General features: G+C 36.3%; 1 protein-coding gene across 7 annotated transcripts in view; it reads left to right on the top strand.

Annotated features, from left to right (window-relative positions):
* NOL4 (nucleolar protein 4) overlaps nucleotides 1-25572 on the top strand; it is a 426082-nt gene that overhangs the window by 91189 nt on the left and 309321 nt on the right. For 5 of the 7 annotated variants that reach the window (XM_003995114.6, XM_003995112.6, XM_019815138.3 and 2 more), the window contains exon 2: nucleotides 7865-8014. In XM_003995114.6, the coding sequence (XP_003995163.2) occupies nucleotides 7865-8014 (150 nt within the window). Of the gene's footprint in view, nucleotides 1-7864; nucleotides 8015-8984; nucleotides 9048-25572 lie in introns of those variants that run through there. The other 2 variants (XM_045042058.1, XM_019815140.2) reach the window with 2 other exon arrangements.

Raw genomic sequence — 25572 nt, 5'->3', positions numbered from 1 at the left:
CTGTGAGAATTAGTTGTCTATATGGAATTTACAGTAAAAAGTATTATGTATTTTGCTATTATTTATAAGTTGTATGCTACACATCCTTATGTTATTAAAATTTGTAAAAACCTTGTGTATGGGGTGCCTGGGTGGCTCAGTCAGTTGAGCGTCCGACTTTGACTCAGGTCATGATCTCGTGGTCTGGAGTTCGAGCCCCACGTTGGGCTCTGTGCTGACAGCTCAGAGCCTGGAGCCTGCTTTGGATTCTGTGTCTCCCTCTCTCTGACCCTCACCTGTTCATGCTCTGTCTCTCTCTGTCTCAAAAATAAACATTAAAAAAACAAACAAACAAACAAAAAACCTTGTTTATACCAACACACTGCTATAAGCCTTGGTGATTTAGCCGTTTCCATTTTCACTCTACATTTATGGGTGTGCAGACTGTTAGAATTGTATTGTATGAACTCCTTTTTTGATGTTTTGCCTCTTTGAAGTTAAGTTTTTTTTTTAATGTTTATTTATTTTTGAGAGAGAGACAGAGCGTGAGAGGCGGAGGGGCAGAGAGAAGGAGTCACAGAACCCGAAGCAGGCTCCAGGCTCTGAGCTGTTAGCACAGAGCCTGACGTGGGGCTTGAACTCACGGACTGTGAGATCATGACCTGAGCTGAAGTTGGATACTTAACCGACTGAGCCACCCATGCATCCCTGGCCTCTTTGAAATTAAAATCTATGTTGTTGCAAATGGTAATAGACAGCATTACGTTAAGTGAAATAAGTCAGATTGAGACGGACAAATGCCATGTAATATCATTCATGTGCAATGTATAAAACAAAAGAAATGAATAACCAAACAAAAAGCAGAATCACACCTATAAATATGGAGAAAAAACTGGTGGTTGCCAAAGGGAAAGGGGTTGGAGAGATGAGCAAAATGGATGGGGACGAGTTGGGGCAGATACACGTTTCCAGTTATAGAATGGATAAGTTACAGGAATAAAAGGCACAGCATAGGGAATATAGTCAGTGATAGTGGAATAGTGTTGTATGGTGACAGATGGTAGCTACATTTGTGGTGAACACAGTGTAATGTAGAGTATTTGAATCACCATGTTGTCCACCTGAAACTAATATTGTGTGTCAGCCATACTCAAAAAAATGTTTTTAAATTTAGAAATGCATATTTAAAATACAATAAAATAAAACAAAAAAGAAATTAAAATTCAAAGCTATTGGAGACTGCATATTTCAACAGTGTTTTTGAGGTATAACACACACCATGTAATTCATCCACGTAAAGTACACAATTTGATGTTTTAGTATATTCACAGGATATAAAACCATCACCACCATCATCTAATTTTAGAACATTTTGTCCCTACTAAAGTCCCTCCTTTGTACCCATTAGCAGTCAATCCCCATACACTCCTCTTCCTCGTTCAAAGCATCCAATAATCTGCTTCACATCTGTAAATGTGCCTTTTCTGGACACTTCTTATAAAACGAATCAAGTAATAGGTGTCTTTTGTTGTGTCTGGCTTCTTTAATTTAGCTTTATATCTTCAAATTTCATCCATGACATAGCATGGATCAATACTTTATCCCTTTTTATGTCAGAATAATATTTCTTAGTATGGTTATACCACATTTTGTTTATATATTCAGTCCAGAGGCATTTTATTATCTCTATTTTTTTGCTGTAATGAATATGCTGCTGGATTTTGTACAATTTATTTTCTGTGGGCCTATGTTTTAATTTCTCTTGAATATATGTGTGTACTTAGGGCTTTTTCAGTCATCTGGTAAATCTGTTAAATTTTCAAGTTCCTGTCAGACTTTCCAAAGCACCTGCATCACTTTGCATTTCCACCAGCAATGCATGAGAGTTCCGAGTTCTCCATATCTTTGCCTATACTTATTTTTGATTATAGCAGTCCTAGTCAATGTGAAGTAGTATCTCATTGAAATTTCGATTTACGTTTCCCTGATTACTAATTCTGTTGATCATTTCTTCTTGTGCTTACTTGCCATTGGAACATCTTCTTTGGGGAAATGTTTATTCAAAATCTTTACAATTTTTTTTGTTTTAGGTATACAACAATGATTATGGTGTAGATATATAATGATTATATGATTACAATGATTATATGTAATGAGACATATATCAAAATGGTCACCACAATAGGTCTGGTTAATATCCACCGCCACCCATAGTTACAACTCTTTTTTTATGATAGGAACTTTTAAGATCTTAGCAATTTCAAAAATGTAATACAATATTATTATCTATAGTAACCATGCAATATATTATATCCCCAGGATTTATTTATTTTATAACTAGAAGTTTATACCTTCAAAATTTTGACCATCTTTACCCATTTTATCCACATCCTACTTCCTGACCCTGGTAACCACCAGTCTGTTCTTTGTATCTATGAGTTTGGTTTTTTGTTTGTTTGCTTGCTTTTTTACATTCCGTATATAAGTTAAATCATATGGTATTTGTCTTTGTCTTACTTATCTTAGCACAATATCCTCAAGAACCATCCATGTTGTTGCAAATAGCAGGATTTCCCTTTTTTTTTGTGGCTGAAAAATATTCTATGTGTGTGTGTGTATAATACCACAATTATGTGGTAGCACAAAATGTGGCTTATATACATATGACCACATTTACTTTATCCATTTGTCCATCAACAGATAGATACTTAGGTTGTTTTCATGACTATTTTCTCCCAACATTCATAGCGATTGTAATGAAAATGGGGTGCATGTATCTTTTTGAGTTAGTGTTTTTGTTACCTTTGAATAAACCCAAAACTGGAATTGCTGGATCATATGGTAGTTCTATTTTTAACTTTTTGAGGAACATCCATACCATAGTGTTTTTCATAGTTCTGCACCAGTTTACATTCCCGCCAGCAGAGTGCAAGGGATCACTGTTCTCCACATCCTCACCAACATTTGTTATTTCTTGTTCTTTTGATAGTAGTTATTCAAACGTGTATGAAGTGATATCTCATTGTGGTTTTGATTTGCATTTACTTGATGGTTAGTGATGTTGAGTACCTTTTCATGTACCTATTGTCTGTTTGGGTGTCTTTGGAAATGATGATTCAGATCCTTTACCTATTTTTGTAATTGGAATGTTTGTATTTTTAGCTATTGAGTTGAACGTGTCCTTTATATAGTTTGGCTATTAACCCCTTATCGGATATATGATTTTCAAACATGTTCTCCCAGTTCTGTGGGTTGTTATTTCACTTTTTTGATGGTACCATATTCAGCATAAAATTTTTTTAAAATTTTAATACAGTTCAATTAATTTTTCTTTTGTTGCTTTTACTTTTGATTTTATAACTTGGGCGACTTTGCCTTACCTAAGTTTAAAAACATTTACTTCTATGTATGGTTTATTTTTTAAAGAATTTTAAGTTTTAGCTTCTACATTTAGGTCTATGGTTCATTTTGACTTAATTTTTATGTATGGTGTGAGGTCGGGATTCCATGTCATTCTTTTGCATGTGGGTATCCAGTTGTTCCAGTACCATTTGTTGAAAAGACTATTTTTTCCCTGCTGCATTGTTTTGACACTCCTATTTAAAATGAATTGAAAATGAGTGTAAGGGTTTATTTCTGGAATCTCAATTCTATCCCATTGATCTATATATCTGTTCTCATGCCCAGTACCATGTTGTCTATTATGCAAGATTTATAGTAAGTTTTGAAGTCAAGAAGTATGAGACTTCCAAGTTTCTTCTTTTAAAATATTATTTTGGCTATTCTAAGTAACTTGCATTTATATATAAACTTTGACTTGTCAATTTCTGCAAAAAACTAGCCAGAATTTTTAAATGGGGATTACACTGAATTTGTAAATAAGTTTTTGGAATATTACCATCTTAATAATATCAAGCCTCTGCTCTGTGAGCATAGGCTATTTTTCTATTTATTTGGGTCATTAGAAGTTTTTATAACAATGTTTTGTAGCTTTCAATGTATGAGGCTTGCACTTCTTTTTTAACTTTTTGTCTAAATTTATGTTTTGTATTCTAATTTTTAGATGCCATTGTAAATGAAATGATTTTCCAAATTCATTTTTGGGTTTTTTATTGCTAATGAACAGAAATGCAATTGATTTTTATATATTACTTATGAACCTCAAATTTGCTGAACTCACTTATTAATTCTAACAGTTATTTGGTGGATTCCACAGAGTTTTCTATATACCGGATCATGTCATATACAAATAAAGATAGTTTTTTCTTCCTTCTTTTCAATCTAGGTGAACTAACTTTCTTTCTTTCTTTCCTTCCTTCCTTCCTTCCTACCTTCCTTCCTTCCTTCCTCCTTTCCTTTTCCTTTTTATTTCTTTTTCTCTTTCTCTTTCTCTTTCTCTTTCTCTTTCTCTTTCTCTTTCTCTTTCTCTCTCTTTCCCTTTTCCTTTTCCTTTTCCTTTTCCTTTTCCTTTTCCTTTTCCTTTCTTTTGCCTAATTGTACCTCCAGTAAAATATTAAATAGCAGTGGCTAGAGCAGACATTCTTGTTTTGCCCCTATTCATAGTGGGAAAGCATTCAATCTTTCATTATTAAATATTGGTCATGGGGTTTTTATAGATGCCCTTTATCATGAGAAAATTTCTTTCTAGTTTATTAAGAGTTTTTCTCAGGAAGTATATTGGTTTTTGTCAAATGCTTTTTCTGCATCTATTGAAGTGATCGTATGCTTTTTGTCCATTCTTCTTTTTTTTTTTTAACGTTTATTCATTTTTGAGACAGGGAGAGACAGAGCATGAACAGGGGAGGAGCAGAGAGAGAGAGAGAGACAGAATCTGAAACAGGCTCCAGGCTCTGAGCTGTCAGCACAGAGCCCAACACGGGGCTCAAACTCGCGGACCGTGAGATCATGACCTGAGCTGAAGTTGGACGCTTAACCGACCAAGCCACCCAGGCACCCCTTGTCCATTATTCTTTAATATGGTATATTACATTAATTAATTTGGGGGCACCTGGATGGCTCAGTCAAACATCTGAATGTTGATTTAGGCTCAGATCATGATCTCGGCTCAGGTCATGATCTCGCAGTTCATGAGATGGAGCCCTGTATTGGACTCTGTGCTGACAGCACAGAGCCTGCTTGGGATTCACTCTCTCTCCCTCTTTCTCTGCCCCTCCCCAGCTCCCACATGCACACACTCTCAGAATAAATGTATAAACTTTAATTAATTTTTATATGTTAAACCAACCTTGTGTACCTGAGATTATCCTACTTGGTTATGGCATTTTTGAGTTTTAATGAGTGTGGATGTAAATTGAACTTCATCACAATTGCAAGCAGATCCATATGACAGAAGGATAATAGGTGATTTCCCTTCCCCAATGTATGTGATTTCAATATTATCTTGATTAACACTGATTTCTTGAAAGTATATTAACTGTTAATCACTGATGGTGAAGCATTTCCTATATATGTTCCCGTAGCCCAATTCATACCTTCTGTACTCTAATTCATACAACCTGTAGTTATATGATAGCCACCTAAAGATTTCAAGTCTTAATCCCTGAAATTTGTAAATGTTCCCTTGTTTAGAAAAAGAGTCTTCATAGATGCAATTAAGTTAAGGATAGCGAGTGAAGAGGTTACCCTGGATTATCTGGTTAGACTTAAATGCCTTCAGATAAAATGAGTCATTAAGAGAAAGAGACACACGAGAGAGAGACACATCAAAAAGAAGAAGGCAATGTGACAGGGCCTCAAGGCATGGAATGCTAGCAGCCACAAGACTGGAAGAGACCAAGAATGGATTCTCCTGTAGAGCTGCCCGAGGGGGTGCAGCTCTGCCACCATCTTTGAATTTAGACGTCTGGCCTCCAGGCCTATGAGGAAATAAATTCTCTTGTTTTAAGCCTCCTATTTGTACTAATTTATTACCAAAGTCACAGGAAATCAGTATACACCTCTAACAATTATTTGTTTGATATTTTTTTTCTGTACTAGACTGTGAACTCCACAAAGACCTTGATCATCTGTCTCATACACCTTGGTAATTTTAGTGCCTAGTAGAAGGCTTGGCGATGTATTTGGTCTTTCTGGGATAATTGTTGAAGGAGCGAATAAGTAGGCTGTGATTCCTACATCGCTCATATTTTATTAACTGTATACAGTCACTATGTTTCTGATTATCCAGCAAAGGAAACGAGAGGAAACTGTAAGTTTTATGAGTTGGAGAAAAGACAAAATTTTATGTGTGTTTTTGCTGGTGGGAAGAGCTAAAATTTGGATATCTAGCCTAGGAACAGTGGATGTTCTCTGAGGAGTGGGTGTAGGTTGGAGTGATTGGGGGATGGGCATCTGAAATGGTGCCTCCCAGGCACTGTACTCTAAGCTACCTCAGTTTTTCGGGGTAGTTACGGCCATGCTTCATGCAGTTTCTCTGTACTTTCACTACATATGCTGGTCTTGTATCACAAGACAATAAGGGATTATCCATGAGACCCAGTATAGAAGAAGAGATGGCTTAAGATGTTAAAGGAGAGAAGTGAGAAAGATATAAACCTAATGAAGAATCACCTGCATTCTAGGTAACTGTGGAGGAGTGCTTCAAATTTAACAGAGGTGAAATACACAATCCACATATATTTGAATATATATGTATTTGAATATATATGTAGTTATTTAAATATATACGTATAGTTATTTAAATATGCCATTTGACTCATTGACTGCATAATAATTTAGCTCAGATTAATCACTCTCCTATGATGTATACCAACATTAATGCCTACATCATGTTATTTCAGATTATGCCTCGGGGTCCACATAAGAACATTGTGTGTGTATGCACGTGTGTGCATGTCTGTGTTTGCAAATAGGAAACACTTTCATATAAGATTAAATGTCTTTCTTGTCTAATTCCTAATTTCTTATTCTTATGAATTTCTTATTTCTCATCATTTATTGGAGCTTTTTGCTACACTTTGTACCACCATGGCTTTTACCCTGTGTGAATTCCCACTCACATCAAATTCTGTTTCTTCCAAGAAGCTACCTCAGCCGGAGGTGATACCTTTATTCTTTCAACTCCTATAGTATGTTGTTTACATTTTTATCCCAATCATTGAAATGACAAGAGCTGCTATTTGTCAAGTGTTCACTATATGCCAACCAATTGGGTCACATCCTTTTCCTATGTTATTTCATTTGATTACAATTCTGTGAAGCAGCCTCTATTATCTCTGTTTTCCAATTGAGAAAACTGAAATTTGAGAAGAGTGAAATTTAGGGGAATTTCAGTGATTTGCACAAAACATACAATTTCTGAGTGGAGGGTCCAAAGTTCACACCTGGACTATCTCTAGAGCTTCCATTTTTAACTTGAACACTTATTGCCCCTTAGTCTAATCTTAAATTATATGGTGTTTAAGGTTAGGGATTCCATATTATTTCTTTTACTTCTCTAATAACAGCTTCCAGTACCCAGCAACTCAATAAAATTGATTGGATGAATGAATCAATATTTAGAATGAAATTATTGTAGTAAAAATTACTAAGCCTTAAAATATGTTTTAGAATAATTTAAGAATGTTATGCTGATGGCAACAAATAAGTCATTATAAAACTTAAAAGATGTTATTTATGGGTAAGCATAATCACTATGCCAAATATCTTTTTTCATATTTCTTAAAGTTCTATATGTAAATGTGTGAAATTATGCAATATTCACTCACAAGTTTTTAAAGTTTCCTATCAGATGATTTGGCTCAGTTTATTAAAATGTTTTTGTTTAATTACCTCTTTGTGGTGAATATATATTTCTTTATTAATTTTGTGTCTTTTATTTATTTATTTATTTATTTATTTATTTATTTTTTGGTTTTGTTTCCAGGATGGTGTAGGGGTAGATGAGAAGCTGTCTTTGCGGCGGGTAGCTGTGGTTGAAGATTTCTTTGACATTATCTATTCGATGCATGTGGAAACAGGGCCAAATGGAGAACAAATTCGGAAACATGCTGGACAAAAGAGAACTTACAAAGCAGTAAGTTAAAAAAAAAAAAGAAAATAGAAAGGCATGCATTTTGGAATTTGATATTATGTATGTTTGTTGAAAATGGTTTAAATATTTATAAATAGTCTATCTTTAATATAAATTAGACCATATCATGGTCACACCCAACATGTAAACTATTATTATTACTGATTCTGTTTTGGTCGTATATGCACTAAGTCTGTTGCATATAATTTAAATCTGTCTCTAGCACTCTCATTTTGTTTTCTTTAAATATACATAAAATGTGGTAGTCCCAGTCAAATGCCCACAAATGGAAAGATATATTTGTGTTACATATTCAATACATAATATATATTCAGATCATAAATATATATGGACTGGGTCATATGAACTTTTGTACTACCACTATAGTCTTAACATTCCTTCCTTTCAAATCATATTGTGTATTGTAAGTATTTCCATTTAATACTTATATTCACATGGATAAGAAAATTTGATGTACTTTTCTTGTGTCACCTTATATTAAATACATTTGTCCTGAAGAGTGTGTATTTCTTAATTTTCCAGAGTAGAGGATTAAAATATATGTGTTGTTTTCATAGATCCAATGCCCTTGAACATTTTAAAATGAAAATAGACAATTATGTATATCGTAAATTATGTGGAAAATAGATTTAATTAATTGTTAGATATTGAAATATTTTCAAAATGGAGTTATATATCATTTCTAAAGTTTCTAATTATATATACAGTTTGACCTAGACATTTTAATCTAGCTTTTATTTAATCAAACATTTTATGAAATCATCTTATAGATATTTCATCCTTTCTGGGAAAATTGAACAGTAAATTATTCTTTTCCAATATGAGCAAAGTATACATCAGAAGTGTTTTATCAGCAATCAAAAATAATATCCTTTTTTAGAATTCTTATTGAACTTTGCTTTTGGCTACCTTTTTATTGACTGTTTTCAGCTATATTGATACACAATATCAGTCTGGATCCATTTTTTTTTCAGATACAGAAAAATGTGTGAAATGCTCAAAGTTTCAAATACAGGTACATATGTTTGAAAATTAGCTACTGAGCATAAGAAATAGCTTCTTTTCCATAACTATTTTTTGCTATATTTCCAGGGTCATATTGAATCTTTGTAGTTGCATAATAACCCCTAATACATGTTGTATTTATCTCTCCTTCTCTATGGTTTTGTTTCTTGGCTGTTTCCAAATTGCATGGTTTGTGGGCAGGCACTATTGTAAGTTTCCTTACATAATTCTGCCACATAAACTTTCTTTTGACTTACATATCCTAGGAGACATTCTTATCATGACTAATGGCAATGGCCTAGCTTCTTAAAATATTTTTATGTAGACTAATATTACTGAACATACTCATTTTGCTTGTCTCCTAAGCCAGGGTTTTATCTTTGGATATTGGATATTAACAGGAAAAAATAGACATCGATCTACTAATATCACTAACTGTGTACCCTTAAGATAATGCATTTTCATGAAATAGCTACCTGAACTTGATAGAACTTCGTATGGTAGGAATGCATAAGTTCAGTTGTGAAATGGAAACAAACGTGTCAACAAAAAAGTGGCTTCATTGTCAGTAGTAGTGTGGCAGCCAAATCTGTTTAGGTGCCAAAAGCAATTTAATATGATTTAATCTTTGAAGTGTATTTATTAGACACCTTTAATCGAAACGGAAACATGATGTAGACCCAACTCTCACCGTTTTCTTAGATGAAATGTAGGGAATGTGATCCCTTGCCATGATTCTTGCTAGACATTTCCAATAAATTGGTAAACATGTTTCCAACATGTATTATTTTGCATTAAAATTATGAAGATATTGTATGCATTTTGGGGTGGAAATACCAACTTTGGACATATAAGTAGCACTGAAACATCATCCATTCCCTCTTGAGAACATCCTATTTGAAGATCCTTTCCCAAGTTTATTTTTAATTTCCACATCTAAGATATTTTCACCCTTCACTAATATCATGAAGATTCTTTTTGGCATAATCTTTTACCTCCTGCTTTCTCTTAATTGAATCCTAATTAGGAAAGATTTCCATTTTATAGAGTAATAATACATCATAGAACAAAAAGAACCACTGCAATGCCAGCAAAACTGTGCATATCACTCTATAATAAATTAAGTCTAATGTTAAAATTTAATATAAATGTTCAACTAACAGGGCATAAAACTAAGTGCAATTTGAAATGGAATGGTTTAGTGGTACTAGGGCCCTACACTGTTGGGTCAGTGTTTAATTCTCAAGACTAATGCTAGAATTGGCTAGTCATTGGTAGAATTAGCTAGATACCAATTGCAATTACAATGGTTCCCATTAAGATTTTTTTCTACTTCTAACACATTAGTCATAGCGCATGCATGATTATGTTTATTGACCTTTTTTCTCCCTTTTGCTACATGGCCAAGAAATCATACTTATACAACTAATCATTAAAGCGTTTCATATTGTTTTAATAATATTATCAATAGATTTAGTGATCATTTTATTTACTTTGCCTTTTTTGCAAATCTTTCTATGTTTTCACTCTGCAGGAAATGGTGGTCCTTTAATATTGGATTAACTTTTGAATGCTATTTGTTTTTATCTATCTGCGGTATTGTCATTCCTTGAAATATCTAGGCATTATACAACTTAACTGTTATCACAATCTGACCTGATTATAGATAAAATTGGAGGGTATGTGTCCTACTCATGAGCTCTTTTTAAAAATCCACATAAAATGACACATTTTAGGAATATGTAAAGGCTATCATAATTATTTTGTTCAGTCATTGGGGAATTCTGGTGTCTTTTAGGTCTTTGCTTTTTTTCTGCATTTATCCTTGCATATGTATGAACTATTACTGCTGCATTAAATGTATTTCCTTCCTTATATTTGACTGTAGTCAACTCTTGATTATCTGTATGAACAGAATGGAGAGGAGGAATGGCTCGTTCAAATATCACTTACATTTGAACTGAAGATAAATCTTTGTACTGAAAATTGAATGTTAAGTGTGCTTAGTAATTTGGAAGTTTACTCCAAAATTAATGACGTAACATTATAAGAAATAATTGTGAGATGTCTAGTCTTCTAGTACTTAGTTCTTCCCAACTTCTGCCCGCACTTTACCTTTGGAAATATGTCACTCTTCTTCAGTTATCTTTTGTCACTTGTGTTTTATCACAGGCTAAGCACAGCTGCCCTTCCAGTAATATTTCTTAAGTTAGGGTCCAATTAAAGGGTTAAATTTCAAACTCTTTCTTCTACATGTAAAATAGGAGGAACTGGTAGAAATCTGGGAACTAAGGGGCAAAGTTGGTGTTTTCAATAGAGAGAACAGTCTGCATATAAATGTGTACACACACACACACACACGCACACACACACAACTTGTAGTGTGATACAGTAAACCTACATGTATTATTCACATACATAGCTGCCAATAATTACATTCATTTAATTCAGAGTGGAGAACATATGCTGTAGCTAAAAAAAAAAATAGGCTAGAAGCCAGACAAACTCAGTTTCAGATTTCAAATCTAGCACTTCCTATCTGTATCAGTTTTGGCAAATTATTTACTTTTTTTTCCTCCTCCTGTGCATGCATAACAATATGCATGGTGTGGCGAAATAAATCAGTTCATATGTGTAAAGTGCTTGGTACATGGTAAAGTTTGGAATAATATTCTTTATCCTTTATCCAATCACTACTCATGTTCCAGGTAGAAGAATAAGCAGGACGATTCCCATAGATCTGTCATTGCCTTAGTTACAGTTATGGATATAATCTCCTCTGCCCGCCCCGATGCCTCTGTGTTGGGAGATAGGAATAGTAATAACTTTTCATGCATTCTTTTATGTCACATTCTAGACATCAGCATCCCTGGAAGTCCACAGTGTAAGTTTTATCTGAGGTTTCACTGGGCAGAAGGGAGGCATGAAAGCAGGCCAGGGTTTCCATGTTCAAGAGGTCTCCTGCTTCATGGAAGTTTATGAGAATTCCATTCTTTTTATTTGCTCTTTCCAAAGTTTGAGTCTGTTAAGTTACTTTCAGATTAATTTTTTGAAAAAAATTTTAAAACTGGCTGTCTTTAAGGAATGTGTTTTCAATATGAATTGAACATCCATTTGTAGGGATGTACTATAGACAAATAATGTATCGTGCAGAATGTATAATGCATTCCTACTCTGAGAATTAAAAAGGTACATCTTTATTCTGTGAGACCTAGAATACTTAACCTTAGCTTTAATTAGCATAATTTTTGTTCTGTTCTTTTTATAAATACCTATTGGTTTGGTGTTTCCACTTCTGAATAGGACATTTTAACTTGCAACAGTTTCTCATGATATGTATGTAAAATTTTCTAGAATTCTTGTCAACTTATGAGACTAATGAGAAAAATTTGTAGCCAATCTGGTGTGAAAAAATAATACTACACTAAAATTTAAGAGTTCTAAACAATTAATTTAACCACTTTTTGGCTTAGGCTACAGTTTACTCAGATACGAAATGAGGGGGCTACATTTCAGGTTTTTTCAAACTCAAAGAATAAGTCCAGTGTTAATGGTGTGTATGGGGCCGTCACTGTGCTGGAGACATAAGAGATAGTAACCAAAGTGAGTAAATTGGTTTGCACCAGAAATGTTCAAACATAGGGAATGTATCCTGCTGTTACAAAGGCAGATTGGCTGATAAGCATAGAATAGAGCTAAAATATTCCTGCTCCACTCTGATCCAGAAAATTCTTCTATACATAATCATAATGATGATGATAAGAGCAATAATGAAAAGGATCTATAAAAGTCATTGGAATTCATATTTCCAGGAATTTAAAATAGTAATCAAAGGAGAAAGTCCATAAAATATTATCAGTGTCAGCAAATCTTCACTGCACCCCATTTTTGTTAAAAATTTTGCAGTAATCTGAACCATGTGACGAATGAGCAGCTCCTTAGTTATTATGGGATTTTAAGCTGCTGCACCACACATACGGCTATATCCCAATTGCATTTATTCTTGTTCAGAACGTGATGACTTTGCTACATATCCCTTTTGCTTATTTATGGGTTTTTTCTGTATCTTTATTGTAAACATGAATAATCATGTGAAGATCAGTGTTATCTGTCTTATGGTCCTATAGTCTGAGACAGCGTTTTATAGGATTTGCTCAATCTTACTATTGAAAAAGAGAGCTACCTACGTACTTCTGTGATTAGTGCCAGAGAGGCTTTGCTCTCCAAATGTTTTTCCCTTCCCTATCACAGTGCCTCAAGTTTTAGTTAGGATTTAATTTACTTGGGTTCAACCATGGCCCCTGTATCTTTATACAGGCTTCAAATATCCTTGAGCAAGAAAAGCTGGAGAGTAAATTAGGCTTCTAGCAGTCATCGACACTTTGTGTGATCATTTTACACATTTGCCTCTGTCGTATCTAGCTGGGTTTAACTCAACCATAGAGAAGTATACGGGATGGGAATGTGTGTTGCCCTAAATAAATGTTTTGATATATGGCACCCCAGGTAGCATAGGATCTGCTGGATTTTTGTATGAGCCCTAGTCTGGCATTACACTTACATATAGCTTTTGAAACATGTATGATAGTTAGAAGTTGAGATCTCATGTCATCAAGGCAAAGATGAAAAACCTTTACAAACCTCATTTGAAAATATTTTACAAAAAGAGGATACCATTTATTTTAATGTTTTTAGAACGTGAGAACAGTGTTTAAAAATATGTTAGAAAGGTTGGGGTGCCTGGGTGGTTCAGTCAGTTGAGCCTCCGACTCTTGATTTCAGCACAGGTCATGATCCCAGGATCGTGGGATCCAGCCCCTTGCCGGGCTCCACGCTCACAGTGTGGATTCTCTTTCTCTCTGTCTTTCCCTCGGTGCCTCTCTCCCTACTTGCACTCTCTCTCTCTAAAAATAAAAAAAACGGAAAAAAGGGCACTTGTTGTATGAGCACTGGGTGCTGTATGTAAGTGATGAATCACTAAATTCTACACCTAAAACTGATATTACACTGTATGTTAACTGGAATTTAGATAAAAATCTGGAGAAAGGAAAAAATTAAAAATTGATGGGAAGTATTAGATTTAAAACTCTGAAACTTAAATCGGATTTTCTAGTAAAAAGTACTATCCAATCATGATTCACTATAATACAATAAAAAAGTGTATGCTTCTGTCTCTTCTCAATCCGTTTTACTATTTTCAATTCTCTCCTTCCCTGCCACAGATTCAAGTGCATGGATAGGGTGTTACTGAAGCTAAGTGTTGAGGAAAATGTTCTCTGGGACCTAGAAGTTAATATTATGCTGATAAGCCATCTTCTTTGACGTAATGCAAAGAAATTTCAAAGCAAAGTAACATAGCAAATGAATATAGGTTCCTGCCTTGTTTATGCAGGGAACATTTTTTATTTCATTATTGTAAACTACAGTGGCTTTAAAACATTTTTTTAATGTTTATTCATTTTTGAGAGACAGAGACAGAGTGCAGTCAGGGGTGGGGCAGAGAGAGAGAGAGAGAGGGAGGCACAGAATCCGAAGCAGGCTCCAGGCTCTGAGCTATCAGCACAGAGCCCAGCATGGGGCTTGAACTCACAAACCTTGAGATCATGACCTGAGCTGAAGTTGGACACTTAACCAACTGAGCCACCCAGGCACTCCTACAGTGTCTTAAATAAACAACTGTTCTGGATATCAGATAGAGAGAGAAAAAAACCTTAAAATTATTCCAGCTTCAAATAATTTTGTAGACCTTCTCTAATATTGAATTCAACGATGATATTATGAAATTATAACTAGTTTATCCTTGAGAGTTTATGAGTACAAAACATTTTCAATGATAGATATTTTATGCTACTTGGATAAGGTTCCTTGTTTGTTTGTTTTTGCGTTTTATGACTAGGTAGATGTTGAAATAATCACACAGTTCTTGATGATGGGGGCACCGTATCTGTTTCTCATACCACTGTGTCAAAGAAGGCACTCAGTTGTCGAAGGAATAAATTCTCCTTGTCTTTGTGAAGCCCTTGCCTTTTTGATACCAACTAAAGAGTATAAAGATGTTACTGTCACTGGGAATAATGAAATAAGATTAGCAGTGTATCCCATGGCTGTAAAGACTGTGGACTGCACAGCCCATGCTGACCTTGAAAAGAGCCCCAGATTTATGCAATTTTGTAGGTTATGAATAGGGTTAAAAAAATATTTTAACACAAGTGCTTCTCATTTGCTTTTCAGGCAAAACTTGAATATAAGAAAACTTGACAGCTCCATTAAATGATGCTATCATCTTTGGGGTGTCTGGGTGACTCAGTCAACTAAGGGTTGGACTCTTGATTTCCGCTCAGGTCATGATCTCATGGTTCGTGGGTTCCGCCCCCGCATCGGGCTCTGCACTGATAGTGCGAAGCCTGCTTGAGATTCTCTCTCTCCCCCTCCCTTGTTCTCTCTCTCTCTCTCAAAAAAAATAAACATAATTTTTTTAAATGATGCTGTCATCTTTGAGGCAGGATATAAACACTACTTACTTTTCCAGACATTGGTTTATTTTTATCAGATACACCCTTACACCTACATATTCCACACATACACACATATATAGGTTTTAGGCAGGTGATTTCTAAGTATTGAAAACATCTATTAAATTTAAACATGGTACACATAATGTTAGATCTACTTTTATATTAGAGCAGCCATACTATTGTTGAAAACTAAAAGTAATTTTCAGCCTAATAAGTCAGATGGGTGAACCATCTCAGAAGGAAAAAAAAAATCAATGGCAAGGCAATTAGAGTTATTATACAACCATTCTGAAACTGAATACTAGTGTACTGCCATTCATCAAAATTGATTTATTTCTCATATAGGTGTAGTTAAAATTATCACAGGTGGGCAGATTAATAGTGCAAATCCATTATACTCAGAAGCTGTCTTTTTGGTAGTGGAAATCGTCAAAAAGACATAAGAACTCACCGAAACCAGTTAATCATCAACTAATGTCACAAGCCCTGTCGTTAACAATTTTTGTATTAAACGATAATGTCCCAGTGAATAGATCTATTCCTTGAAAGGGAATTAACCTTTTGGAGAAACTGTTAACGCTTAATGTCCAGCCTGGTAAATTGCGACTTCGGCGCACCCTTGTGGTGAAAGTGAGCCAGTGCAGCTTTACAACAGGATGATTAATGCCTACCAGCTGGTGATTCTCACTCAGATCCAGAGATTTAGGTCTTCCCTGGTGTGGTGATGGTATAACAAACAAAAATCTCCCGAGTTTCTTCAAGCATATGCATGGGTGCACCTGTGTAAATACTTACATAAGTATTTAAAAGGGATAAACTATAACAGGAAGAAGAGACAGGATGTGGATGACTAGGATGAGGTAGTAGAGAGAAAATGGTTCCCGTTTTGATGTCAACCAGACTTGTTTTGTTTTTACTTATTTTTATTTTTTTCTCTACTGTGAATAATGCTGCTCTAAGCATTTGTGTCAAGTTTTTTTGTTTGTTTATTTTTGAGAGAGAGAGAGAGAGAGAGAGAGAGAGAGAGACACAAAGACAAAGCATGAGTGGGGAGGGGCAGAGAGCTAGGGAGACACATGATCCAAAGCAGGCTCCAGGCTCTGAGCTGTCAGCACAGAGCGCTACCTGGGCTCGAACTCACAGACTGTGAGATCAAGACCTGAGTGGAAGTCGGATGCATAACCAATTGAGCCATCCCGGCTAAATCCCAGATTAGGTAACAAGTTGGGCTTGTATTATGTGAAGAATTTTTTTTTTGAGGCTCAGAAATAATATATGTAAAAATTTAAACAGTAATTCCTTCAAACATGATACTCTATTGAAGGGAATGGAAACTTGTTTTGTTTTGTTTTTTTTGATGTGGAGTTTTTGTGGGGTGACAGATTCTATAAACAGCTTCTTTAAAAAATTATTTATTTGTTTATTTATTTAATTTATTGATAGAATGCAAGTGAGTGAGGGGGAGAGAGAGAGAGGGAGGGAGAGAGAATCCCACCAGGTGCAGAGAGAGAGAGGGGGGAAATAGAGCGTGGAGTCCGGAGCCGGGCTCCAGCTCACGTGAAGCGGGGCTCCAGTTCACACGATGCAGGCCCAAACTCATGAACCATGAGATCATGACCTGAGCCGAAATGTGATGCCTGACTGATAGAGTCAAACAGGTGCCTCTACATAGCTTCTTACTAACTAGATTTTGAAAGATCTCTTTCTTTGTATCGTCTGTGCTCCTCTTTGGCCTGTGGATAACACTCACCCATGTCTTTCATGCTTGACTTTCCCAGAATTGAGATTATGATTCACTGGCTTTATCAGAAACAGGTGTCCTTTCCTGATAGGTAAAAAAGAGACCAGCCTTCACCTATTCCTTGTCTGTTCACCTGCCCTTCTCCTCCCCAGCCCCCTCTTTTTTCCGGGGAAGTCCTCTCCAGTCAGTACATGGCACAGCTGTACTCTACTCCTTGGCTACAGTAATGGGAAAGGAGGTGAATCCCAGAAGAAACTGACTTAGCTGCCACTTTTGAGAATTAGGAACTTTGACCAAGAAATCTCTCTCTTGGTATGCTTTTTCTCTAAGTAGAGAACGGGTAAACATGGTATCTTTGACCTATGTATCCATTAGTTGTATCATTGTCTGTATAATCTAAGACAACATTTCTCAGTCGGGCTCTGTGGGTCTTTCGGCGGGCAGTTGGCTTTGTCCAAATACTCCAAGCCACTTAATATCCTTCACCCCTGAATGTTATGTTCCAGCAACACAAGCCCGGCTTCCTGTGAGAATCAGAATGCATCCCTATTCTCTATTTCTGGTCACCTCTATAGCACAGTAAACACACCAAGTTGAGAGATGTTTTCTTCTTTTTTTAAAAATTTTTTAATGTTTATTTATTTTTGAGAGAGAGAACAAGAGTGGGGGAGGGCAGAGAGAGAGAGAGGGAGACACAGAATCTGAAGCAGGCTCCAGGCTTAGAGCTGTCAGCACAGAGCCCGATGTGGGGCTCGAACTCACGAACCATGAGATCATGACCTGAGCTGAAGTTGGACGGTTAACCAACTGAGCCACCCAGGCGCCCCGAGAGACATTTTCTGAAGGACACCATGTGGCCAGTTCTCTACTTAGCATCTCAGAAAATTGTTATCATTATTTGCCGGTTGTTGAGCAATTCAAGAATTCAGACTATGATTTCTGCATCCGTGGCACATAGTTATCCTCTCATGACTGTGCACTTTGCCTGCACAGATCTTTGAGGGTTCTGTAACTTACTGGACTCCTGAGTAGTGAAGTCTAACCTTCTCCATTTATTCCCATTTCCCCTAAGGTGCCTAATTCTTCCTGCTTTAAGTACCTGTGGCAGTGGTATTCTTAGGTACCTATTTCACAGGAAACACTGCATCCCCATTGACCAGCGCACGTAGTAGTAAGGGTAAAGTTTAACAGAGGGGATTGCAGTCAGAACCAAGGGAGAGCTTGAATGTGCTGATGAATTCTAGACCAGGAAGTTTGAATTCTTTTTTTTTTTTTAATTTTTTTTTGTTTGTTTGTTTTTGAGAGAAAGCATGAGTGGGGGAAGGACAGAGAAAGAGGGGGACAGAGGATAAAGAAGGTTCTGAGCTGACAACAGCAAGCCAGATGTGGGGCTCAAGCTCACAAACTGTGAGATCATGACCAAGCGCCCTGGAAAGTTGAATTCTAACTGGTCTTTCCTAACCCCAGTAAATGCACTAATATTTCATATTATAAACATTTTTCAGAAAAAATCAAGAGAGGAAGTAAATTCTCCACAATTCCCATGTGTGTAATTGTGTGTTTTAATGTAGCTGTTCGTACTGCAAGTAATTATATAAGCATTTGCTTTGCTGAGTCATTTTATTTACATGCAATATTTAGGGATTCTCTTTATTTTACTATTAGGAAATGTGCATGAAGAAAAACTTTGCACTGCCCATCTGCTCATTTTTTTCCATCTAATATAAGAATTCTCTGTTACGACAATCTGTTCCTTAACAGGCAAATATTCTGACATAAGAAGTGACAAAAATAGCATTCACAACTTTAGAGATCTATCGCCAGTTGCTTATCTCTCTTTTTGATGGTGTCTCATTTGCTCAATTGATGATAACTATTTTAATTATTGTAAAAAATACAGCTCCAAATTAAAGATGTGCATCATTACAAGAGAGAGAAAACAGAAAGAGAATAAGGTTCTTTTTTCACAAACCAATGCAGCGAAGTTTGAACGGTAATCAATGAAGCAAAAACTGTTTCCAGGAAAAGTTAATGAATTATAATTAAATTACATCACATGCTACTTCTTGTTTGCCTATGCCTTGATCTCCTAGTGTGTGACGTTGTAGTGCCTCATTCGTGTGCTTTGCCCTGGAATGCTGTTCCCTCTCTGCTTACCTCCTCAATTCACATCAGGTGGCGGTGTTCTGTGCTTCTGCCCAGGCTGAGTGTCTTTGCCCTTCGCCTCTCATTCTAGCATCTCCCTGTCCCTGGAGGACACTGACTTCTGCCAAGGTTCTGCCTTCACCATTCATTCCCCTCATACTACATCCGATGCATTTGCTTCTGGTTTTCAGATCGCTTTGAGCTGTCTACAGTTTGACCTGAACTGTCTACAAATATCCCTGCCTGCATTAGGCCTCCTTTGGATTTTCCAGCCTTCGTTTTTAAATTTGACCGCCTATGCAGCATCTTCTCTCAACCCCATAACAAAAATCTTTGCATTGACAGACTGCATTCTTCTGCTTCAGACCCATTGTTTGCATTACCTATCACAACCCCTTAGTGAGTTATCAAGTCAATTTAGTGGGTTGTAGATCCTTTAAAAGGATAAAATGGAAGGAAACAGAAATGATCAGTTTTAATTTATAAATGTGTATATGTGCTAGCTTATCATATAAACTATATTTACACTTGTGCTGTTGGTCTTGAAAGTTGGAAAGCATCACTTTAAATGGGGACTGTGATTTCAAATTGCCTCCATACTTTCCAGTAATCACTTCCACTCCCCTTGGCGCTCACTTCAGCTCTTGTTACATTCTTATATTTTCCTGACGTAACAATTTGTTTCAAATTTAAAATCATCTTCAGGCTCTAACCCATATTTTCACTCAGATAAATGTATCCTGTGAGGTTACCAGATTTAATGAATAAGACAGAGGATGCCCAGTTATATTTGAATTTCAGATATACACTAATTTTTAATATGTTTGTCCCAGTATTGCATGTTTATGTGGGATTTATATTTAGCTGGGCATGCTGTGTTTTATCCACTATCATTAATCCTATATTAAAAATCAACACTAGACCCTAAGGGTAGAAAAAATTGTGGTGCCTCCCCCATCTGTAACTAAAAATAAAAACAGTCATAAGCCCCAAATACGTGTAAGGATGATCTGAATTTGCCATGTGACACTCAGTTGCTTTTTTTTTTTTTTTGATTAGAAATTAAATTCCTCCAGTTGTGAAAAATAATAAAGTAAAACAATCCTAAAACTCAGCACTAGATGTTCCTTTCCGGGCCATTCCATCCCCCTCAACTAAGTGAAATAAGCAAGGGGAGCTGGTGAATGATCCAAGAAGAAAGAAAATGATCAGCCAAGAAAGAAGGAAAAGGAAAAGGAAAAGTGGACCATGCTGTGACTGAAAGTAGCAAGTGATAATAGCACCAGAGTCGTAGCAAATCAAGCAATAGTGCAGGATTTATGGCAACTCAAACAAAACAAGAGATTCCTGTCGGGGAGCAGTGGTGACTTTGGGGATGGAGTGCAAATGCAGCTTCAGCTGGTTTCGGTATTGGAGATATTATTAAGGTACGGGGATTCAGTTGGTTGTTTACCAGACATTTAGGGGTCAGACAGATACAACCTAGCACCAGATGTTTCTAAACAGTACTGAGGGTTTTGACGCAAAAATTGTTGAGGTCCAGAGTGAATGCGGTTTTGATGTAGGTGAATGCCTACAAGCCAAATGCCTGGCTTGCAGTCTATTTGAATCTTACCACACATGCACTTTGTACCTAAGAGCATTTATGTTGAGTCCTGATGCAAGCATTTTTCAGGATGACTTGAGAATGAATCAAATAGTTACTAATAGTTGACTCCAATAATTTGATATATCCAGGCACATTAGTGGTGTAGAACCAGATGTAGAAGTATTCAGGGATAAGTTTACTATCTGTGCATTTTGGTAGGTATTTGTTGAATAAGTCAATGTTTAGGTGAAAGGTGAAAAATGTCTTCATCTTTGTTTTTTCTTTTTTTTTGAGAGAGAGTGTGAGCGGGGGAGAGGGGCAGAGGGAGAGAGAGAGAGAATCTTAAACAAGTTCTGTGCTCAATGTGGAGCCCAGTGTGTGGCTCGATCCCATGACCCTGGGTTCAAGACCTGAGCCGAAATGATGAGTAAGATACTTAACTGACTGAGCCCCCTATGTGCCCCATAAATGTCTTCATCTTTGAAAGACAGCTTCCATATGCACCTCTGCAAATTAATAATTATCTCTGTGGAAGTGCAATGATGCTCCTGCTCATCTTTTCTCATGCATAAAATGGGTAAAAGAGAATCCATATAAATATAAGAGCAAACCACTGGCTGGACATTTCAATTTCACAATACATGTAGAAAAATGTCTGAGCCACGTGTTAGAGCATTTGCAGGATTTTTTGCTTTTCTTTCTTTCTTTCTTTTTTTTAGCCTTAATTTCTTCCTTTCAAATGTGTTCAAAGATACACAATGTGTAAAGTAGATAAAGGCAGGGTAGCCCTTGTTGAATAGAAGATATTACCCCGAACTAAGGCTTCCCTTCTCCCACAAGCCGTGTGCTGCTATTTCTTTATGAATCAGGACATATGGGGTCTTTAATAGCATTTAGAGTTATAGGCTTTATTCAATTATATTTCAATTTTATTTTTGGAAAATTTTATTTATTTTGAGAGAGAGAGAGGGAGAGAGAGAAAGAGAGCGTGCGCACATGAGCAGGGGAGGGGCAGAGGAAGAGGGAGAGAGAGAATTCCAAGAAGGTTCCATGCTCAGTGCAGAGCCCACTGTGGGGTTTGATCTCATTACTGTGAGTGAGATTATGACCTGAGCTGAGATCAAGAGTCAGACGCTTAACCGACTGAGCCACCTGGGCAGGCCTAAATGTTACTACTTTTTAAAACTGCAGTCTCTATAGTTGTATTATCCATTTCTATACATTGCAGGTGGTTTGTGATAGAGGAGCACAGTATTAAATATCACAATACCAAATATAGCAAGGTAAGCAAATTTCACTAGGAGAATACTTCTAATTTATTTTTTGTTCAGAATCTCAAGAGTGTTCGTAAGAGAAAATAGCAAAAGTTTATCTCCGAGGGCAAATTCTTCCACAAGTTACTGCATGGTATTCAGCAACAGACATGGTTTTAATTCCAGTAAAATAAAAGTATTATTGCTATTCTCTAAATTCATTTTACCGAAAAGGCAAAAGTAATTTTAAAAATAGTATGATTAGACCAGTTTTATTTCCTTAGAGACTCAGTATCTGAAATGGAACACACTATACCGAGACATCGAGATGAGGAGTAATGTAACTTATGATGAAATTCAGCACTTGCCTACCAGTTTTCCAAATTACTGATATTTAGTAACATTAATTCTGGTTTGTTTTGTTTGGGAAAACCTTACTGAACCTAGGCCAAAATGGCGTGATTTTGGTGGATAAATCTTTTGACGTTAGCTGTTTTGTTTTGCTTTAAGAAGTGTTTGCTAATGCTCATGATTTCCCAGCATCATGTAGTGTCTCCATTTCAGCTCATGTGGCAGGCTTGAATCTTAACCAAAGAATGCCTTCTCCACTGGTGAATTTCCTTCAACAATTAGAATTCTTACTCCTTTAGAAATAGGCTACTCATACTCCTTCTCGTACATTCTATTAAAAGCAGAAGCCCTGTGCATTTTGTTCCCGGCTGTTAAATGTGGCAGCATTGTCTCGAAGCCGTCACTTTAGCCATGGGTTCTGCTGAACAGCATGTTGTTCATTTCCTCCAGGTGGAGCTCTCCATCGTTACTGCACAGTCTGATGTGTTTCTTGTGGAACTTTGTAACCTGAGCCAAGGTACAGAGAATTGGACTGCCCCTTGTATTCAGAATGTCACCTCAAACCAGTTACAGCATCTTAATATTACAAAGAACCGCACACTGGGGGACATGATAAATATTTCAGCATATTAGCCTATGCAGTGACATTAATATTCCAACTCTTTATGGATGAGACAGTCTCTATTTCTTTTTGAATGCTAATAAGCAGGAGAGGCTATATACACAGTGATTAAAAGGATCGTCTCTGAAACCAGATTGTCACCTGAATCCTGTCTCTTTACTTGTTTGACAAGTTGTACAACCTCTCTGGAGCTTAGTTTCCTCATCTTCTAAACAGAGATGACGGTGGTAATGACAGTAATCTCTTCCTGGGATCGTTGTGAGGATTAAAGTGTAAAATCCATGTAAAATCCTTACTTAGCATAACCAGTGTTTAGGGACTCAATTCATGGAAAACTTAAATGCACACGTATTGTTCAGGAAACTTTTCCTTTCTTGTAAAACAGCAACAGTGAGTTATAGTTGGCATACATTGAATGATATCTTAATTTTGAGAATTGTCCACTCTACAATTTCAGGAACCAGAGTATTGCGGATATATGTACAAACTGAGGACATTTAGAGCATTTTTCTACTGAAAATGTTCAGAAATTAAACGGTTAAAATTAGAGAAGAAGAGGCTTGGGACCGAGGAAAAGAGACATAGAACAAAGAGCCCTGTTTTAAAATCCTTCTCTGTTAGCCATGTTGCTGTCACAATTTTATGGCTCGCGTTAATGAGCTGAACTTGCATCCTATAACAGTGAGACACACAGTCTCAGAAACAACAGCAAAGCAGCAATTTATTATTATAGTGTTCTGATTAACTTCTTCCATTTTTCCAACTTGATGTTACTTCAAGTATTCAGATCTAGGTAGGAAAGATTTACTTCTGAAGACAGAGCTCTGCTCATCAAAAGTAAATGTAAGAAAACTTCAGGAATTATATACTATTGAATTTGTAAGATGATATTCGCAAATCAATTTAACTACGGTTGATCTTTTAAGTTTTTTTTTTTAATTTTTAAATTAAATTTTTACTAAAGAGCATGAGCCAGGAGAGAGGAGCAGAGGGAAAGAGAAGGAGAATCTTAAGCAGGCTCCACACCTAGCATGGAGTCCGATGCAGGGGTCGATCCCACAACCCTGGGATTATGACCTGAGCTGAAATCAAGAGTCGATGCTCAACCGACTGAGCTACCAAGGCACTCCTATTTCAGTTCTTTTGGATCGCTGACATTTTGACCTTAACTGAGCTGTGCTGAGAGGAAGCCAGAATTTGGCTTTATAGTTGTAAGGTTTTGAAAAAATGTGGTTTCTTCTTTCTTCAGAGTGGCAGGGACATTGGCAAAGTAAAATGCCCATCCTCTTTTCAATCATAAAATTTGCCAGTAAACTTTTCAGAAATGTGTCCCGGATTTTTTTTTTTTTTCTGTTGTTGTTTTAACCCACAAGTGGAAGATTGGTAGCAGTGCCCGTTATGGCCCTGGATCATTAGGCCTTCATCGGGTGGATCTGTTTATCGTTAGATTACTAATGTCATACTATCTTTGCTATAGAGGCCGAGTTTATTGTATAATCCATCAAAAGATGCCTCAGTTCAATTATTTTTATGTAGAAGTATTACCATATTTTTTTGTTGTTGTTGGGAGAGGTCATTTCTATTCCTAATGTGTGATAATTTGGTTCATGATATTCTGAATTGTTGACGAAGTCCAGTTTTAATGGACTTAGAATGTAATATTTTCATTGTAAAAACAGTATTAATAATGTCCAATACAGAGAAGAATTAAGGTCTTTAGAAGGGGTAAGTAATGAAAAAATACGTTGTGCCCCAACATTCCCACCCCAGAACCACAGACTTAAGAGGGGTAACAACAAATCTTCAGCCGTACCTCAAGTTTAAGGACGTTTCACAAGTGCTGACTTTGTCCTGTGAGACACTTTGAAATCTACAATTAAAAAAAAATCTATTTCAATGTTTCTGCTTTCTTTGGACCCTAAGCATTTGTCTGTCTGTCAGATAAGCTCATCATGGTCCGTTCAATTCATAGAGATAGACCAGGATTTGGGAGACCAGGATTTGGGAGACCCAAAGCCCTCTGCTTTGTCCTTTGTTGCATAACAATGACAACTCATTTCATCTCTATACCAGTCAATCCACTTATCAAAAAACTACTGTGAAATCTGTTTAGTTACCGTCTAACGTAATGATTGCAAAAAGTCAATGAAAAATACAAACATTACATAAATCTAAGAAAACAAGTCTGGATTCATAGGAAAAACATCTTCTGAGAAAGAGATGCCTCACAGTAGTTTACACGAAAAATGATGTTTGGTATTACTTCGTAAGTTTCAGCGTGGCTAGGTTCTAGTCCTTCCTTTGGATGTTAATTTCTAGT

The sequence above is a fragment of the Felis catus genome, chromosome D3, assembly GCF_018350175.1.
Source record: "Felis catus isolate Fca126 chromosome D3, F.catus_Fca126_mat1.0, whole genome shotgun sequence".
NCBI lineage: Eukaryota > Metazoa > Chordata > Mammalia > Carnivora > Felidae > Felis > Felis catus.
The sequence above is the reverse complement of the archived record's forward strand: the minus strand, read 5'-3'. Positions and strand labels throughout refer to the sequence as shown.